This window comes from Erpetoichthys calabaricus, chromosome 14, assembly GCF_900747795.2.
Source record: "Erpetoichthys calabaricus chromosome 14, fErpCal1.3, whole genome shotgun sequence".
NCBI lineage: Eukaryota > Metazoa > Chordata > Cladistia > Polypteriformes > Polypteridae > Erpetoichthys > Erpetoichthys calabaricus.
The window spans coordinates 29,769,074-29,790,849 of NC_041407.2; the positions used below are offsets into that span (position 1 = coordinate 29,769,074).

Genomic DNA, 21,776 nt, shown 5'->3' on the forward strand with positions numbered 1-21,776 from the left:
TTAAGGTTACCTGTAGAGGAAAATTATGCATGCACACTTTAATATCTTTTTTAATACACAAAACAGGAAATGCTTGAGTAATATGGACAGTATGAAAATGGGCAAAATGTATATGTAACAAATGATTCAAGAATGTTGTCCAGCCTGTTGTGCCTTTAACAATTTCATAATAAAGCATCCAGAAAATACTGGTATGAAAGGGAGTAACGTCTGGTAAACCTTTTTGCATCCACCCACTTTAACCTGCTTATCCAGTGAAGGGTTGCAGGGAAGCTGGGGCCTATTCCAGCAGTCCCTGGGTGCAAGGCAGGAACAAACAATGGACAGAGCACCAGCCTGAACATATAAATGGAAAAATATTGCAATGCCATTTCACTTAAAACAAATAACTTATATTTTAACTTAAAATGTTGATTCAAACATTTTTTCATTTACAACAATGAACACCTCTCGCTACAGGCTGCTTCATGGACATTCTAGGCATTCATCATGATACAGAACCTTAAAAAAAAAAAAAAAAAAAAAAAAAAAAGCGTGCACACCTTTTTCATCATTTTATTGAAAAGTTGACATGGGGTAAGACAGAGCAGAGGCAGTCTAAAAACAAATTTACATCAACCTAAATAACTCTGGCTAATTAGGATTTCTCTCCTAGCTTCTGCTCAAGAAGAAAGGATACGTTTCACACTGAATTATACTGGATATCTGCATAGGTCACATTGGCAAGTATTTTACACATTTGTTGTGATTAAACTGCACCTAATGAATGCATTAAAAGATTGCATTTGTACAGGAATACTTGATTAAAAAGTATAAAGCACGTTAACCCCCCCTTTGTGCTTTTTCCAAAACAGAAAAAAAAATAAATTAGAGACATCACCAGTTAACCATGAGTCTAAGGCTGTGCTTACAAAACCTTAAGTGTTATATTTGTGTTTGTATATATTTTTTTAAACTGGGACGACATACACAATATTTAAGGCAAATGTTGGATTTCGATGTTTCGCTCTTTAAACCAATAACCAAAGGGAAGCTCAAATGACTAGCTACAATTGCATAGAGGCACTACATAACTTTTTTGGCAAATTAAGTTTGCATTATATTGCATTAATGCATTTTATATACACTTCCATTTGCTCAAAGGGTCCATGAAATCTTACGAAGAACAAAAAAAATTTACATAGGCAGATTTCTAATTTAAGTTACAACAAGGACACAAAGCAGTTAAATGGTAAACTGTTTTGCATAGCTTTCAAGGCAAAAAGAGAAACATTTACATGTGTTATGTGACATTACTATAACATTTTGTCCCTGAATCTACACTTTTGTAGTTGCTATGTGTTAAATGTGGCAGAAACTAAGATCCAGTTAAACAATCTCTTAACATAAGTATCTATAGTCATTCTTGGCCTTGCATTCATTTCCCATTTTCCATCTGTAGGGATATCATACTTTATATAAATCTGCACTGTTGCCCAACAGAAGTTTTTGATAAATGCTTGTAGTTTACAAACAGTTAATTTCAAAAAATACTTTTTGGATAACAGCCACCATACTACAGGAGACTGAGATGACAAACGCACAGCAGCACTGTTATAGATTATGAGGCTCAAGGTGAATGCTTTTAGAGATCGTTAGATTTACAAACATAAAATCACAATGATACTAATAACTTGCTTCCAAGAGGCTGCTTATGTTAGACCAGTCTATACTGCAAAATGAGACTGGAAAAGCAGAATCATAATTTAAGCATATTTTAAAAAGGACTTTTTACATTTTATATCATCAATTATACATTAATAAAAGATGCAGTTATCCATAAAGTAAAAAAGGAGCAACAAGCCAAGCATGGGACTGCATTAAAGGTTTCAAACATTACTCAGCAGAGCCAGTACCTGCTACATTTATTTCGTGTGTCAATTTCACCACAGGTGTTGGACTAAACGTGAGATAATTATTACATAACAAAAACATTGTTACAGTGTGGAGGAAGGGAAAAAATAAAATCTACCACAACAACCCACCACCAATTTTTTTTTTTTTTTATATCTTATTTGGTCTATAAAATAAAAGGACTCCTAAAGAATAGCAATAACACCAATCAGAAGCAAAGATATAACATGCATCTGCTGAAAGTATTAAAAGGTGAGTTAGAAACATTAAGACTTCTGTTTTCACATTATGCTTATTTAATGTAGCTGCGGAAAATAACAAAAAGTGCCAGCTTGGAACACTGTCTGATTTGCAGACTGAATACAGTCAGTACTTCTGCAAATAACTTAAAAAGTCCTGTTATTCAAAATGGCACAGTATGTGCAAGAAAGGAAAGTCCTGTTAGTGGAAAAACAGCAGGTTTTCATGTACAGCAAAGTTTCACACAAATCCAGATTAAACAAAAATTCAGGTCAGTTACATTTTGGTTAGGGTCAAAAATGACATTCTTATTCTATGCAATAACAACTAGAATTTGTGCATACGTGGATTGGAACTTGTATGACAGAAAAGCAGGCAAATTTCTGACTATGGGATAGTTATCCTAAAATTACAGAGTGGTCACAGTTTAGTGCATGATGAGCTTTAAAATTTATAACAAAAAAAAAAAAAAAAAAAAACACTCATGTATCAACTCCTTAAAATTTAATTTGAAGTCCCATTACCCAATTAAACAAAAATAAAACAGTACTGTATACAGCTGCAATTTACTAAAAGAAATAAGGTCAGCTTTTAAAGCACTGAAAAAAAAAGTTAAGGTAGTAATGGCCAAGGTCATTTTATATAAAAGCCAATGACCAAAAAAACCAGGAAAACAATGTTTTGGTATATCATAATTTCCACTGAACCAAAGTATCTAGGCAGCCCACAACAAAAAAAAAAAAAAAGCACGGAATAGGAATTCAAGTAGTTAAACATGCATGTTTGTCAATCCAAAATCCATGCCTCATACATATGTTAGGATAAAACTGCATCTGAGAAGTGTAAAAACCAGGAGAAAGAATCAGTTTATGTCTCAAAGTTTAATCCACATATTATGTGATGTATTTTTGATCGCTTTTTGGTGCCATTATAAACTAGCTGTTGGAGAAATTTGAGCAGTGGTTCTTTCAGCATATTTTAAGGAACATTTTAAAGCTGGCATTCACCACTGTAATAAAAAGGGCACATACAAATACAGTAATCAGTTGAAAAAAGTATATAAACATTAACTTCAGTTGCTAAAGGGATTAATAAATGAGAATACATTAGTTACTAAAAACGGGTATAAGAAAACCATCTGGATAGATTATCGCTGTTGGTCTGCGATGTTTGTATTTAAAGGATATTAAGGTGCAATCCAAAGTATTTTTCAAGAACACACACACACAAAAGTGGTTTATTTTCAAACCCTGAGATAAAAAACAGATAATTTAGCTACTGTACTGCTTGGCACTACAGATTACTGTTTAAGTATTAGCTTTGTGCATGTGAGTTTGCCAGCAAATTGTAGCTCCTTACCCTTAAGTTCACTAGTAAAAATAAACCAAAAGGCAAGCATTGTAAACCTTTACTATATAACTTAAAATCATTAAAAAGACTGCACATTAAAATAAAAATATAAGCAAAGAGCGATTACATGCTTGGCACAATAAGGCTTGCAGTATTTATAACTTCAAACTCCAACAAGACCCAACAGTATTCAAGGCTCAAAAATAGAAAAACAAGGGCTCTGCTCTAAACAAGTTGAGCTATTTTGTTACAATAACCATTTACCTGCCATGTCCAAAACATGTTTATTTAGCCTGAACATTAAGTTAGTAAATATAAACTAATAATCCTGAATTTCGGTGTTAAAGATTGACATAACTGCACAAGGAAAAGTATTAAAAGGAAATAAAATAATGGATAGGCAGGGTGTGTTTTATCAGATATTTGGCAAGTTAAAAATTGCAATGTTTAGCCACTACAATATTAAGTCCGAAAGGAATTGTACTTATTCCCTGCTAACCATGCCAAAATTGCCATTAAAATTTTAATAAAAAGATTAAACGAAATAAAAACAAAGTCCCAGCTGAGTATCACTGTAGCATAAGCTGCTTGAGGTTGTCATGCAGGATAGTATCCTTGACATCACGGAATACCAAACGAATGTTCTCTGTATTAATGGCAGTGGTGAAGTGATGATATAGTGGCTTCTGCTGCTGGTCCCGGCGCTTGCTTTGGAAACACCCCACCAAGAACTTCTGAACATCATTCAAGCTGTGAGAATCCCCAGTGTACTCTGGGAAATAGTCCTTGATATCCACAATTTTTACTTTCTCCTCTAGCAGGTCCGTCTTATTTAGGAAGAGAATGATAGAAACATTGCTGAACACACGGTTGTTGACTATTGTCTCAAAAATATTTAGAGACTCAGTAAGGCGGTTGGTTTGTCGGTCCTCCATCAGCACCTGATCAAATTCACTGGATGAAACAAGGAATAAAATGGATGTGACGCTATCAAAACATTCAAACCACCGTTTCCTCTCTGATCGCTGTCCACCCACATCAACCATCTTAAAGGGAACATTCTTGATCTCAAAGTCGTACTCATGGATTCCTTTGGTGGGCTTTCTGGCCAACAGTATATCTTGCTGAGATGGAAGATAGTCCTAAAATGGGAAAGAAAAATGAGTGAAACATGCCCAGTAAGCACATAAGAAAAACTACAAATAATGGGAGATGATTAAGAGTTCATCAAGCAGTCTGAATTACACAATTGCCAGAAGAGATGCATCAACACCATTTTTTGACACTAACAGCGAGCACTTGATAAACAATATATGCCAGTGCAAATACTTTTGTAAGTGAATGCCGGCATTTGTCAAGTAAACAAAGAAAATGGAGGGGGAAAGAAAAAAAAAAAAGTGGAAAAATTTATCAGAAACCTACTTCTGGATGTTATTGGCTGTGTTGGCTATTTGTAAAAAGATCTGGTTTCAGAGCAAAGGAGAAAGACTGGTAAGTGGAGCAATAGATTTGGATGTCTGCAAGCCTAGGATTTACAGTTGTTCATTTTCACCAGCTTAAAACAAGTTCTCATAGCTCTGATACAGCTTGTTTGCCTTGTCTAGGTAAATAAAAGCCATCTCACATTAAGACTACTTTCCAGTGATTTTCGGTTGTAGCCTTTATTTTACATAATTCTTAGAGAGTCAGACAGTTGGCAGTGTGCTCCCATGAAGCCAGTTGAGTGTTAACGTAACATACCAAGCAACTCATTTTAACTAGTTCATAACTCACTAATGACAAAGTCAGATTCTTTTAGTCACAGGGGTGGGCTCAACAGATACAGTCATGGCCGAAATTATTGGCACCCCTGGAATTTTCCCAGAAAATGCACCATTTCTCTCAGAAAATTATTGTAATTGCAAATGTTTTTGTATATACATGTTTATTTCCTTTATGTACATTGGAACAACAGAAAAAAAGCCAAATCTGACATGTCACACAGAACTCCAAAAATGGGCCGGACAAAATTATAGGCACCCTTTCAAAATTGTGGGTAAATCGTTTTATTTCAAGTATATGATGCTCGTTTGAACTCACCTGTGGCAAGAAACAGGTGCTGGTAATATAACAATCACACCTGAAGCCAGTTAAAATGGAGAAAAGTTGACTCAACCTTTCTGTTGTGTGTCTGAGTGTGCCACACTAAGCATGGAGAACAGAAAGAAGAGCAGAGAATGAGGACTTGAGAACAAAAATTGTGGAAAAATATTAATCTCAAGGCTACAAGTCCATCTCCAGAGATCTTCATGTTCCTTTGTTCACTGTGTGCAACATAATCAAGAAGTTCATAACACATGGCACTGTAGCTAATCTCCCTGGACGTGGACGGAAGAGAAAAACTGAAATAAAAGACTGCAACGAAGGACAGTCCGAATGGTGGATAAACAACCACAATCAACTTCAAAACATATTCAAGCTGTTCTGCAGACTCAGGGTGCAACAGTGTCAGCTCGAACTATCTGTCGACATCTGAACGAAATGAAACGTTATGGCAGGAGAGCCAGGAGGACCCCACTGCTGACACAGAAACAAAGCCAGACTGGAGTTGGAAATGTACCAATGTATCCAAAACTCTGAAGCCAGCCAACTCACCAATACCAGGAAATCCAAACATATGCATGCAACTCCTGTTGTTTTCCTGTCGCAATGGCTTCCAGTAATCATTCATGTTTAAATTAACCTTCACACACATGCATTCAAAGGACTTGATGACCTTGTCTCTTCTCATCTTTCTGATCATCTTCAACCTTATAGAGCAGCTTGTTCCATCAGGTTATCTGGCACCGATATTTCCCACACAAATTGGTCTTCTGTGGTAGCCTGATGATTGGGCGCAGCTGCTCCCAAAATGCAGAACACTCTTCCTCAATTGCTCCGCAACAGAAAAAGCCTTTCCTCATTCATCTCCAATCTTAAAACACTTATTTTTCCAATATTACTCAATCATTAAGACCTAATAGTTAATGCTTTATGTAAAGCTCTGTTATTTATGCTCTGGGTTTGTATTGTGTCAACTGAAACATGACTTTCTGTATGGCTATTTGTTAATTCATTTCTGTAAAGATATCTGATCTTTCATTTGCAGCAAGGCACTACATAAATCTTATTACTACTACTTTAAATTGCTGCGTTTTCAACAAATTTGGAAGAACAGTACAATTTTATGGAATAGGATATGGCGAATAAGACTATTGGCTTTTGTTTAAGAAAGAACAAACATTTAATATTCTAATATTTAATAAGATAAATAACAAAAATATTTAACACTTGGCAAACAAACTTACAAATTGGAATTATAAAAACTGCAATATTGTCATTCTTGGCAACTAAAAATAGCTAAACTAAGCTTTCAAATATTGCAGGCAGTTTTTTTTATTTAATTTAACAAATTGTAATATTTCACTTCCATTATAGATCAGTCTATATGAAAACAACTTTAACAAAGGTGATGACTGTAAATGCAGCCCTTTGCAAAAACAGAAATCTCTGCACGTACAAATGACTTAGATAAAGTGTTCTGACATTTATACAGCTAGTAGAAATTGCTAGATTTACCCTGACAAGATTATGCATACATTAGTGTCAGAGAAGCACCGCCATAAGAGCATGTTGCTTCGCTAAAAATGCTCTTGTACCTAAAGCTGAGAAACTGTTGAGTCAGTCAACTCAATCCAAAACTGAGGAGTCTTAGTTAATGTAATAAAATTGCAGAGTATCTGGCTCTTAAAATAACATTTTGAAGGTTTTTACTGTGTTTACCTGGAATAATGTGGTCAAAATAAACCCATTTAAAGTAAAACAATGTAAGATATGAAATAGAAGGATAAATGCTTAAGATACTGCTTCAATTCTGAACATAGCACCTTAAGAACAAAAGATGCAAAACCACAAACATACAATTTTTAAAGCTTGTATTTCTGTAACTTCTAATTTTATCAGAAATACAGTAATCCCTCGCTAATTCGCGGTTCACTTTTCGCGGATTCACGACTTCGCGGGTTTTTAAATACAAGTGATTGCCCGCCTATCGCGGAAGTTATGTTCCAGACCCATCAGCAACAGGAGAAAATCCGCGATATAGAAAGACCATATAAATAAACATTTTTATAGTTTAAGCCTTAAAATACCCATCCCACATGCTTTAAACACATGTAAACTTATAAAACACACTTTGTTGACACATATGATATGTGGATGTCGGGCTAAGGATATGAGTAACATCTCACTATTATAAAACATTTTAACTTCACGCAAGACAAGACAGTGAGACAGGAAAACTGGTGATGTACAGGCTTAAAATTATTGACATGCAGAGCGACAAGCAGCACAAAGCCAGCACAAAGTCCACTTCTCCTTAGCGTTCATTCAGCTCCCCACCCCCTTGACAATGCGAAGTGGCAGGAGCGTACTGCGCTTCCGGGGAGGGGTGGTTTGAGCGAAGGTGCGTTCAGCTCTCACACACCCACACACACACACTCCTCCTTCCGAACGCGCATAGCGACAAGCAGGCATTTTGGCAGAAGCAGCACAAAGTCCATTTCTGCTCAGCGTGAGTTCAGCTGCCCCCCTTCACAAAGCGAGTGCAGACACATTGACGTCTGATCGCTGCGTGCAGTGTTGGTCTGAGGTGTTTAAGAATGTAGAAAGTGTTTAAGAGCATAGGAAGTGTTTATAAGAGCGTGGGAAAGGTTAACAAGAGAGTGAGAAAGGTTAACAAGAGTGTGGGAAGGGTTTATAAAGCCTTAAAATATGTATTATAAATAAAATAAATATAGGTCGCTACTTCGCGGATTTTCACCTATCGCGGGGGGTTCTGGAACGTAAGGTGAGGGATTACTGTAACCACTTATGGCACTGTCTCTAACTACCAAGACTATTAAACTCAATTTTCTGGTATTTTGTCTTCTGTAGTACTGCTAATATGTAGGGAAAGAGGAGTATTTATCACTTTAATATTAAACTCTTTGAACATCAGTCTTCTCCTCCTAGCTGCACCAAATGGCAGATTAAGTACTTAATTGCACCTGAAAGTATTACAGTGTTCAATTAAATTCAAAAGTAGGAACAGAACACAATTTAAAAAGAAAACCCAATATAAGAAAAACATCTCTAAGAACAATTAAGACATGAAGTACAAATTTTATACTTGACAGAAGAACACTTCTGTTTAATGCAAGTTAATTCTTTATACTGCTGAAAACTGAAATTAGGTATCATGTGGTCTTCTGAACCTGAACCTTCATTAACATTTGGCAAAATAACCATAACCCACTTCCCCTAAACTGGAAGGGGGGGGGGGGAGAACAGGTTATGGGGGAGGGGGTTCCCATTTTTATTAAAAAAAAAAAAAGAAAAAAAAAAAAAAAAGACAAAACTCACCGGCTGTCCTAGTTTTTCCAAATTGTCCAAGAAATATTTTACTGATTCACCCTGGGACGGGGAAGAAAAAAAAAGTTTTTAAAAAGGTATACAATTTTAGAAAATGAGTTAATAATTAACACTTTAATAGTCCAAGAAAAACAAAGAATGGCAATAATTTCCAAGATCGTTTGGAGAAAAAAATACTGAAATTGATGAAGCTCACAACTTGAGGAAAGGTAACATGCAAAGTCTAGAAAGTAAAAAAAACAAAACAAAAAAAACCAAAAAAACTAATAAAATGAACTACTTATGTTTAAATCAAAACAAATACACTGTCCCCAAAAGCCAGGAAACAATTCATACCTCTGGATGCTAGTTGATGTAAACATCAGACAAATGACCTTTACATTAGTTTTAGTGTAATTTTTTTAAAACTCAGTCATGTGAAAAAATACTCATTAATTTTTTGTATGTCAACATACAGTGGTTGTATTAACTTTTTAGTTTAAAATGAAATCTTCAACACAAAAAGTTTTACCATTTGTGCCCATCAATCTACACTCAATAACCCATAAGAACTAAGTGAAGACAGTTTCAGAAAAGTTTATGATTTTAGGAAAATCAAAACCAGAAGTCCCTTATTCATTTAACCCTTAAACTGCCACATACTTGGGAGGGTTAATGCTCCCCTGGGCAGGAAATACTTTTTGCTGCACTTTTTAAGGAAATGTCACACTTTGCCAAGAAAAAGTGAAGTTTTAATGGAATACTTTTTCATGCAAAGAGCATCTAAATTACTGCAACACTGATCATTTTACACACTGCCAACGAACTGTAAAAACTATAAAAAAAAAGAAAAACACTACTGCAGCAATCTATTATATGTACAAGGAGCAACTGACGGCATTGATGACATTCAGTAAATCACAGCCAACAGCACTTGAACGGACTGCACGCAAGCACACAGAGGCCAATGCTGATGCTTGCAGGCTAGTGTAGCCGACTATAGCAGTTGCGGCGTTCAATAAATGTATGTCACCAAATATGCTCTGCTCCTATATGCTGGCAAATTGCAAAGGGAAACTATAGCCAATTGCGATGTTAATTAAAGCATCTTGCCAAATATACTCTGCTCCGGCATGCTGGCAAATTGCATTGGGAACCGACTATAGCCGGATCCGGCGGTTTAAGTATTTAGTTCCTTAATTCAGTACTATTCAGTGCTTTGTAGAAGCCCCTTCTGTTGGAACTATAGCATTGAGTCTTCTCAGAAAAGTCTCCACAAGTTCTATACACCTGAATTTGGGCAGTTATCCCATTATTCCAGGCAGATGACCTCTAGCTCCATTAGATTGGATGGGAAGTGTCTAAACTGCCATCTTCAGGTCTTCCTACAGATGTCCTGTGGTGTTTAAGTCAGGGCTTTGGTTGGACCACCCAAGAACAGTCAGAGACCTCTGCTGAAACAACTCCAGCATAATCTTGGCTGTATGCTTCAGGCCATTGTCTTGCTAAAAGATTAACTGTGCCTAGTTTGTGGCAATGTGCAATCTGGAACAAGCTTTCTTCAAGAACCTCTCTGTATTTGGCTGCATTCATCTTTCCCTTAAGTCAGACCAGTGTCCTTGGCCCTACCGATGAGAAACAACAATCATGTTTCCCTGTAGGGAATAGTATTAGGCAGGTGATGAGCAGTGCCTGGTGTTTATCAGACGCAGTGCTTGAAATTTTATTCAAAAAGTTAAATTCTCATATGGTCAGACTACAGAAATTTTTTCTAATGTTCTCAGAGTCCTTTTAACCAGTGTTTTTTAAACTATGGGTCACAAACCATTTTGAGTAATGTGACGTCTCAACTTTGGTTTCGCAGAGTCATGAATTACATTTGTAATGAATGAGAAAGGATTGTGAACAATTTCCGGAAAGCCTTATTACAATGGGTCATTGCTTGCAAGGCCACAACAAACCCTTGGATGATAAGCTGTGATTCTCAAGGGCAATGTCTAGCCACAGTTCTGCTGCAATTACAGGTACAGAAGACGCACAGCAGACAAAATAGGGATGTGAGCCACTCAATAGTGGCAACCATCCAGCCAGTGCATCACTAAGATATCATGCCAGAAATGCATGACTGAAGTGTTGCTGAGATGGTCACCCTTACAACAGATTCTCCTATCTTATCGGAGGACTTCTGAAGCTCTGTTAGAATGATCACTGGATTCATGGTGATTCATTTATGACCAAGACCCATCTTTCCGGCTTACTGTGTGTGACCTGGTGGCCATATCTAGGGTGCTTCTTCCATTTTACAATTAGGAGGTCACTGTGTTCCACGGACCCACTTAAAGCTTTAGAAATGGTTTTATGCCCTTGCCCTGATCTAATCTCACCAGAATTTTAATTATGGGAGTTTCTAAAGATAGTCCCTTGGACTTTATTGTTAGGTTTTTGTCCGGACATACCTTTGGAAATATGGGGTCTTGCGTACACAGGTGTGCCCCTTTCTAAACTATTGCCAATCAATTCAATTTGCCATAGGTGAACTCCAATCAAGTTCTAGACATAAAAGATAATTAAAGCAAACAGGATGCAGCCGACCACAATCTAGAATGCTATAGCAAAGTATCTGCATACTGATAAATGAGACATTTCAGTTTTTGATTTCTAATAAATTTACAGAACCTTCTCCAAACATATCTTCACTATGACTTGTCAAGCTGAGTGCACATTGATGGGTAAAAAATTGCAACCTTATCCATTTAAAATTAAACCTACAAACACAATAAAGGGTACAGAAAGCACAGAAGGGGCCTGAATTAGGGATGGGCAATATGGACATATCTCGATACTGTGATTATTTTGAACAAAATTGTGCTTTTTTTGTTTATATATTTCAATAAGTTCACAAAATTACCTTAAAGAATAAAAATCAGTACCATGTATACAATAAAACTAGTATACTTTCTTATTGTAATATGAAATATTAGCAAAGAAAACTTGCCCCAAAATGCAACAATTTTATGAAAAGCTGTGCCTCAAATTTCTCAAATAGTATGTTTTTAGACCATTTTTGTGTTATGTCTGGCTTACTTTATCATGAGTTTCCAATGTATGTGCTGTGCTCAAAATCTTGCCTGCCTTGCTGGCATCAGTGTTTGTCTAACAGTAAACATTGTTACCACTCCCTCTGTCCGAGTTTGCCTAATTTATACAAGAAAGCTTTTACAAAGTATACTCCTAGTGTGCAGAATGTTTTCACTCTGTAACTAAGATTGTCTTCATGTCAAAGGTCATGCATTTATCAAATGGTTACACATGTCTCTGTATTCCTCAGCGATTGCTTTATAGAGCACTTTTACTGTGAGTTTGCAGATAAGTATTCTCAACTATTCCAGCGTTTGTTTTCTTCACTAAGTGATATGCAGTGCAGATCATTATTCAGTCTGACTTTTAAAATGCCCCGTAAGTCAGCTTTTGAAAGAGCAAAAGGTTTAACTTTCTAAGGTATGTCAACTTTCCTCCTCATACTGCAGTGAATGCTTAATAAGACAATTCATTCATCAAAAAATGCACATCGACCTGCTGTGTTTGTCCCCAAGTAAACAGTGCATTTTGAAACTGGCAGCTCCTTCTCCCAAAATGAAACTGCAAATAGCAACACGTTACTGTGGATCTCGAGCGAATCACACTTCATGTGCAAATCTCGGGCAAGGAGGGTGAGCTGGCATACACGGACGAGGTGGAACGACTGTCAGAGTGGTGCACAGTCAATAACCTGCTCCTCAACACCAAAAAAACAAAGGAGCTTGTTATTGACTTTAGGAAAAACAAAACTGACATCCAGCTACTCATCATTGGCGGGGCCTGTGTGGAGAGGGTCCCGGTGTTCAGGTTTCTGGGTATGGAGCTGGAGGATGACCTGACCTTGAGCGCCAACACCAAGGAGCTGCTAAAGAAGGCGCAGCAGAGACTGTATTTTCTGAGAATTCTCAGAAAGAACCATCTCCCAAAAAATCTGCTCCTTGCTTTTTATCACTGTTCCATCGAGAGTGTGCTCACGTACGGACTGTGTGTGGAATGGCAGCTGCACTTCCTCAGAAAAGAAAGCGCTCCACAGGGTCGTCGGGACAGCGGAGAGAACAATTGGTTGTACCCTCCCCACTCTGGAACAAATCTACACGTCCCGATGCCGCAAAAAAGCAATTGACATTTCACAGGATTCATCACATCCCGGTCATTGCCTCATCCAGCTTTTGCCATCGGGCAAGAGATATAGAGCTATGAAAACTAGGACAAACCGCCTTAAAAACAGCTTTTATCCAAAAGCAATCATGGCCCTGAACTCAGAATAAAACTGCTCCATATTATTCTACCAATGTGCAATATAGACTCTTAAGTCAACAAGTGCAATTTGTATATTTATTACTATTCGGTTTATTATTTTCTCTCTTCTTGTCTTTTTAACTATTATTCCTCACACTGAGTCGATTGCACCTTCAATTTCGTTGTTCCTTTGTAAAAGTGACAATGACAATAAAGATCTATCTATCTATCTATCTATCTATCTATCAAATAAGCCAGCAGTCATACCACATGCACTTCAGAACAGGTCATACCTGTACACCTGAAGCTGTCTGGGCACAGATAGAACTTGCATGGGAGGCCAACCAGGAAAAGCATGGGTTGAGAGAGAGAGAGAGAGAGAGAGAGAGAGAGAGAGAGAGAGAGGCCAGCAGTGAGTGCTAACCTTGTCTGAATGTGGATCCCAAAGCCCTAGTGCAGTTACAGTGACACTGTGGTGTAAAAATGGTGGTGTCCTTAGGATGACTCATAAAAATCAAGGTTCTAACTCTGTGCTCATAAAAGATCCCTCAGCATCATTCATAAAAAGTAGGGAATATCCTAATGTCCTGGCTAAATTGCCCACCATAACCTGGCCATTATGACTCCCTACTCATCCCGTGTCTCTAATTGGCTAACTATCTTGCACACCTTCACCACCTAACAGCTAATGTGTGGCGAGTGTACAGATGCCAGAATGGTTGCCGTCAAATCATCCTGGTGGATGCAACACAGTTGTGGTTGAAGTGGCTCCCCACTCACTATGAAAAAACGCTTTGAATAGCTACTGTACATAAATTGTAAAGAATTATTAGATACGCTTCCCAAAATACCTACTTGGACTTCTCAAATAGTCGTTTCTTTGTGTGCAACAAAAGAAATTTTCATGTTATACATCCTTCCAAAGCACAAATGTTTACTTTTACACCGATGTGTAATGAAAAAAAAGTTGTTTTTTTTTTTTTGCACGATACTGCTTGTATATAGTCTTTACTGGCCCTTAGTAATGTGTGAGAAAAGCCATTAACTCTTTTAGGGCGGATGTCGACTTTTGTCGACAGGAGGGGTTGAAGGCGGATGTCGACAAAAGTCGACATCCAGGGATGGAGGGCGACAATCAGCTGTTAATGGCGACAAATCTCACTCACGTCACAGGCATTCCCTCTGTGCTTGGAGGAATGCTAGACTCGTTGACTCGGCAAATAAACATTGCGTGTGCGTGAGTTGCGAAATGTAAACAGGCAAGATGGCACCGACATGTGAAAAGGCAGCGAAGCAAGTGCAGAAAAGAAAACACTCGCATTATGTGCATTTGCGCATTATCACGGAGTCGGACTCTTGATTTTTCAGAATCGGACTTTATTGGCAGTGATCAGGAGATCGAGCAAGAGAGTTAGAAGCAGGCATCAGCTGATCAGACACCAGCCGATGCCGCGCCAGCGGATCTGCTGCCAGTTGCGTGCCTTCGCGCAGCCGATGCATCTACGGCAAGGTTCGCATGGGATAAATACACAGACATTGATCCGTTGAGAGCTGATCTGGCTACCGGAGTTTACAAGACGGCATGGCTTGCTGTTGGACACGACAGATCACCAGCTGCTGTACTTCAGGCTGCTCTCTCCTGATGCTGCTTTTCAGCTACTGTCAGACGAGACAAACAGGTAGGCAGAGATTTTTTTTGAATCGCGGGCTGCGTTTGCATCGCATTCTTGTTTTTCAAAGTGGAAACCCACAACGAAAGACGAGATGAAGCGCGCTGTGGCATTACAAATAGAGATGAGACAGAATTGGTGATATAACTTCAGGGAGCATTGGTCCAAACGTGTTTTGTCCCCTGGTGGCTTAGGTACGTGCTGCTGCAAAGTTTTATTCACTTCTGTAATAAACAGAAGCAAATCCCATGGGGTGAGCCAGGCTATAATGCCATACATAAAGTTCATAAAGTTTCAGAAGATGAAAAGAGGTGACAATACGGTTTTCATGCTGGCAGAAAACTTGGTGGCAGTGGCATGGCATGATGGCAAATGGGTGACTTGTCTCTCTACAGTACACACTAACAATATATGTTAGAAAGTGCAGCAACAGACAATTGAAAAATAGGCACCAAAGCAACACGTATTGTAAGGAGTGCAATGTGGCAATGACTGAAATTGGCTGCTTTGAGCGAGATCAGACTTTGCTGTGTAAAATGTATGTGATATGTATGTGAAATCATAGAGTATGCAGGCTCATACAACATGCAAGACAGTAACATTTGTCAAAAGTAAATATTTTTTGTTGATTTGATATGTTAAACAATTGCTTTGTGTTCTTTTTTAAAAAATGTTAGTTTTTGGAAAAATATTCAGCCCTGGGAGAAAAGAAACAAAAAAAAAATTAGCCCTAAAAGAGTTAAATAAGAATTGCAGAATTTGTTGCAATTTAAAAAGCTATATATACACACACACACACACACACACACGTGTGAAGAACCTGTAGAATTAAGAAATAAGTTACTCTGTTGAAGGGCAACCTGACGTTTTTCAGGGTATCAAGTCATTTAGCACAGGTCTTGAGAAAAAGCAAGTTGAGAAAAAGCAAGTTGGCTCCTAAATGGCTTTTTACTCAGGACAATTACCATTTTAAATGTCAATAAAAATTTCCAATATTATGACTGGTGCTCTTATTTTCCTTATGTTACTAAAATGCATTCAAATGCTATTTATTTTGTGATGGTCACTCTTGTCTGTCTATTATAAAAAGAAATCCTGTCCCTTGTCCTGATAGTCTACGATACGTGATCTTCTCGGAAGATAATTTAAAGATCCGCGAGACGAAAGAGACCTGCCACGGTGTGTCTCACGGGAACATAGAACGAGAGTCTTGCAAGACACACCCTACTTACAAGCAGTATCAAAAAAACCAAATCAGTAGTGTAAAGGCAGTCATGCAGCACACACACAGGTCCAGGGCTCTCAGTGCACATAAAGTGTATAAGGTCAATACGGTAGAAATGAATAGGGTAGAAATGAAACATCGATGATTAAACGAAGAAGAAAAAAGTGTGAAGAAGAGAGACCCAAAAGCGATGGGAGAGAAAAAAAATGCTAAAAAGAAAAACAATCTAGGTGCAAATTTAGAAAATAAGGAACATGATGATCAGCCCAAAACAAGTGGAATGGGAAAAAAAAGCACGTCCAATCGGGCACGGAGATAAGAGACTCAAATGCGTTGGGCAGAAAAACACAGCAAAAAAGAATAGTCGAGGTGCAAATTCAGAAAATAAGGAAAGTAATTATCAGCCCGGAACAAGCAGAATTGAAAAAAAAGCACGTCCAATCCGGCTCAGAATTAAAAGACAATGAATAAAAGAAAGTAGAACTTCATAAAGACGGTTACAAACGTTGACGCTAAACACATGCAGAGCAGGTTAGAGACTATGAAACCAGTGAAATTAGAAAGGCTCAAAAAAAAAAAAAAAAAAAAGGCGCTATACACATGTGGAGAAAGCTGCAACAGCAGCTACCCCAACCGAACGTGAGCAGTGTTATACATCCAGCAAGAAAGAATTCAACCACGCCCGTGGCCAGAAATAAAAGACAGGTATGCTTTTACAACGTCATGCGAGACCAGGCAGTGAGCCATCATTTAAAACAAGTCAACAGATCCAAAGGCATATCCTTAGCGTACGTTCAGCCGCAACACCTTTCACAACACGAGCAGTATTATACGTCTGGGAAGAAAGATGTAACCTTGTGCGAGGCAGGAAATTAAAAACTTTTGTAAAAACAATACTTGTTTCTTTAAGTAAAAGTGAAAATAATGCATATGTAACAATTCACAAGAAAATAATCTCTTTAAATTGTAGATTGCCTGCCTAAGGTAAAATTCATCCCTGATGAATGGGGACGTGGGAATGAGGGGTTCTTTCATCAGATTAGCGCTATTTCAGATGTGGAATGGCAAAATGGGGGAGGCAGCTTGATGAATGAGGTCTCCAGGACTTAAAACAAATCCAAATCATATTATGTGATATCATCTAATGTGAAATTCTACTCCGTACTTCTAGAATTTTTATTTTTATACTGTATTGAGGATTTATTCTGTTCTATGTATTGTACGGCTCAGAATTAAAAGACAATGAGTAAAATGACAAAGTAGAACTTCATAAAGATGTTTACAAACGTTGGCGCTAAACACATGCAGAGCAGGTTACAGACTATGAAACCAGGGAAATTAGAAAGGCTCAAAAAAAAAAAAAAAAAAAAAAAAAAAAAAAAAGGCGCTATACACATGTGGAGAAAGTTAAAGGATATGAAAGTAGGAAAATTAGAAAATACAGTGATCCCTCGCTATATCGCGCTTCGCCTTTCGTGGCTTCATTCTATCGCGGATTTTATATGTAAGCATATTTAAATATATATCGCAGATTTTTTGCTGGTTCGCGGATTTCTGCGGACAATGGGTCTTTTAATTTCTGGTACATGCTTCCTCAGTTGGTTTGCCCAGTTGATTTCATACAAGGGACGCTATTGGCAGATGGCTGAGAAGCTACCCAGCTTACTTTTCTCTCTCTCTCTCTCTCTCTTGCGCTGACTTTTTCTGATCCTGACGTAGGGGGATTGAGCAGGGGGCTGTTCGCACACCTAGACAATACGGACGCTCGTCTAAAAATGCTGAAAGATTATCTTCACGTTGGCTACATTCTGTGCAGCTGCTTTGTGAAGCGACATGCAGCACGGTGCTTCGCATACTTAAAAGCTCAAAGGGCACGTATTGATTTTTTTTATCTGTCTCTCTCTGCTCCTGACGGAGGGGGTGTGAGCTGCCGCCTTCAACAGCTTTGTGCCGCGGTGCTTCGCATACTAAAAGCCAAACAGCCCTATTGATTTGTTTGCTCCTTTGAAGAGGAAGATATGTTTGCATTCTTTTAATTGTGAGACGGAACTGTGATCTCTGTCTTGTCATGGAGCACAGTTTAAACTTTTGAAAAAGAGACAAATGTTTGTTTGCAGTGTTTGAATAACGTTCCTGTCTCTCTACAACCTCCTGTGTTTCTGCGCAAATCTATGACCCAAGCATGACAATATAAAAATAACCATATAAACATATGGTTTCTACTTCGCGGATTTTCTTATTTCGCGGGTGGCTCTGGAATGCAACCCCCGCGATGGAGGAGGGATTACTGTATAAAAAAAGAAAGTAAAGATCGCAGCAGCGCAAACAAACTGGTTTTGCACAATAATTACTACACTATTGCACCTTAACACTTAATTCTACCTTATTCATATAATTTTACTTATTATGTTCTACTATACTGTTATCTTTCAACCTATGGCTTTTTGTTAATTTAACTGATATTCTTCTAACTTTGCAGTTTTTGATAAGCGGATCAGGATGCATTTCACTGCGTGTTGTCCTGTATATATATTGCATGTGACAAAGAATCTTGAGAATTTCAAAAACGGAGTTTACCGCACATGCATTTATTGGTTACTTTGTTCATGCATATATATTTATCTGTTTGCTTATTTAAAAAGCTACATTTACCCCAGGAGTCAAAAACGTTCTGTCTAGCCCTTCTACAAAAACCTAGACAAAAGCTGGGGTATCACCTTGGTAACGCCATGTACTTTTGTAACCGTGTGAGGAAAATAGCACGACTTTACAGACAGAGAGTCCAATGCAGAACTCTACTTACTTTTTTACTTGGGGGGGGGGGGGGGGGGGGGAAATATTAACTGCTGATGATATAGATTGGAATTTCAGCACAGACAAAACAGAGAAACCTATCCTGACCTCATTAAAAAGATTCAGCATATTGAGACTCGCAAGATTACAAATATTTTTTTTACGCAAGTTCTGAAATAAAAGTGAAAACTAAAGAAATAGCAACAATTCAAAGAAAAAAAAAATCTTAAAAAAGTGTGTATCTGGAAAACCAAACATGGGGGTTGGCGAGCGAAGTGAGCTCGCCCCCTAGTTTTCAAAAATGCTTTCTTTGCTTGCAGGGGGTTTGGGGATATGCAAATTTAAACGTTTCAGTAGTCTATCAAACGGGTACTCTTGTTCAGCTATCAGAATACACCCCATACCACTTTCAAAATTAAACTGCTAAAGCATTTAAAAGACAAAAAAGTAAAAATAAAGATAATTCCCTAACATACATTTTACTTGATATAAATCGGCATGAGTGCATAATAACCTTGTTTTCAGTCAGGTTTACTCTTCATATTTAACATGGGCTATATTATCTTTATTAACTACACACTTGTACTCAAAGCATTGATAGTGTACAATTGTGTGGCAAAGGTCAGATTAAATTAAAGCATATTCATGTGAAACATATTACACACTACAACTTTTTCTCCTGAACACATCAGCAATATTGGTACAAAACAATCTGTATTCAGTGATCGTTGCTGCCCACATATCAGTCTTAAAAAGAAAAAAACAAAACCAGCAAATACGTTATGGAACTTTGCTTACCAAGGACCAGTTCTGCCAAGACGACAGACCACCACATTGCAGACGCTTCATGTGCAGTTACATTTTATATTTAGACGCTGTACTGCTTCAACTGACATACTGGGAAAATAAAACCTTTTGTAAACAGCACTGCTAACCCTACCTGTTCTAAAATGCTCTCTCTTCTGATCCTTGCTCAGTTTTTTTTTTTTTCTATGCTCAACATAGTCAGACTACATGGGTGGAGCAGATAAACATGCTCAGGAGCACTGGAGATTTTGTGGATTTTACTTAACGTTCAGAAGCAGTTGTAGTGAATTAAACTGCTGAACATCGCAACATTGGTATTATTGTATATTGAACTGAAAATTCAATATTGCCCAGACCTAGTCTGAATACTATTTGAATCCAAAGTATCTACACTGATCTTCTTTTAAGCAGTATTTATAGGTAAAGATGCTATGATGCAACAAACATGACAAATTTACATTTTATAGTTCACCGTATCAGGGATGTGGAGTCTGAGTTGGAGTCGGAGTCAGAGAATTTTGGGTACCTGGATTCGGGGTCGGAGTCGGCAAAAACGTACCGACTCAGACTCCTAATAAATTTAAATTGTAATGAAAAAAAAAATACAGTAAATTCAAATGTCCCATTTCACAAACAATAGTCATAATTAAGTACTTCACCGATGTAAGAATAAAGCCCAGTGCATAGTTGTGTTACTATTAGTGTGAAGTTCAGCTGAACTATTATACAACCTGACATTCACATATTGTAATCTGAAGTATGGTACATTACAAAATGTGTTTTCATTTTATTTCAGATATAATGTGTTTAAAAAGTTAATTTGAGTGTAAACACATGTAATGATATAGGTGGAGGTGTGTGCTATGGCCTGATGTGTGTTCAGAGGTTCTTGTGTTTTGTTTAAACTGGCCAATACGGTAGAGACTCAGCCTCCTAGCCAGTAGTTCTGTGGTTAAATGACGTGTATGTTGCCTTGAATAAAATGGAAAATACATTAGCATATTAAAATAGTCGGAGTCAGAAGTACCGGAAACTAAGGAGTCGTAGTCGAAGGATTTATCTACCGACTCCACAGCCCTGCATTGTATAGCTTAAGTAAGCATACAGTGAAAAGGAAATTTCGCATGTGGGGGGAAAAAGTGATAATGATTTTTTTTTTTGTCTACCTTCTTGATAACACAGCTCTAGATTAGCGGATTTAGCAAATGGATAGATGGACATAAACACTTGCATATGCATATTTACTACAAAACTAATCACATACGGTTACTGTTTCTAAATCCATGAACGTTTGCTTAGCTACATATACTTTGACATAATATGGCTTAATGTTAGTCGAATATGAATGATACCAACTAAAAGCATATTATAGGGGGACGAACTCCTTTTGATGAGAGGATTGATGTAAAATTAATGTAAATGTACTTTTTTAGCCACAGTATACTGAATAATTCTGTAAGTCGTCCGTCTGTGTAACAGCTAAATTTTGGCACTTTATACTTTATTCCAAAGGCGCAATACCTGCATAGTGAATTTTTTAAAATGCCAATTTTTCGTTATTGACATCACCACATTTAAAAAACTATTTAGACCAACTCTTTTCGTGCAACTTCTGTATATTGTTTCTTTGCAGAGATTCTCTGGATTTTTTTTTTTTTTTTTTACATTGTTTGATAATTTGTCACACATCTCCATTTTTATATTTGATGAGCAGTTCTGACAATACTTGCATAAATAATTTTGTTCATCTTTAAATTCTTGATGTTTGTTAGCAATGTTTGGCTTTTTTGGAAAGTATCTTAGCGGATTTATTATTAAGTAGGTTAACATGTGCATCAGTAACACAAAAGATTCTGCAATTAGTTATTGCAGCAGTTTCTGTACTACACTCGACTTCATTTAGAACAGTTTTTTTGGCTAAAAATTAATATGCTTCAGAAAGGAAGGGGATAAAGAGGGAACCAGCTTTTACACATAATTCAACATAACAACATACAATGCTCTTCCAGGGTTTTCCTTTCCAGCAGAACAGAGGAAGTGGTACACAGTCTTAAGCTTCTTCTGTGCGAGTT

The 21,776-nt window shown here is 37.5% G+C and overlaps 1 protein-coding gene across 1 annotated transcript in view; it reads right to left on the bottom strand.

Moving 5' to 3' along the window:
* Positions 1-972: 972 nt before the first annotated feature.
* Positions 973-21,776, bottom strand: part of gna13a (guanine nucleotide binding protein (G protein), alpha 13a) — a 95,183-nt gene continuing 74,379 nt past the window's right edge. The window contains exons 3-4 of the mRNA XM_028819155.2: positions 8,905-8,955; positions 973-4,625 (exon numbers count right to left, since the gene is read on the bottom strand). Of these exons, the coding sequence (XP_028674988.1) occupies positions 4,053-4,625; positions 8,905-8,955 (624 nt within the window). The 3' untranslated portion in view covers positions 973-4,052. The remainder of the gene's footprint in view (positions 4,626-8,904; positions 8,956-21,776) is intronic.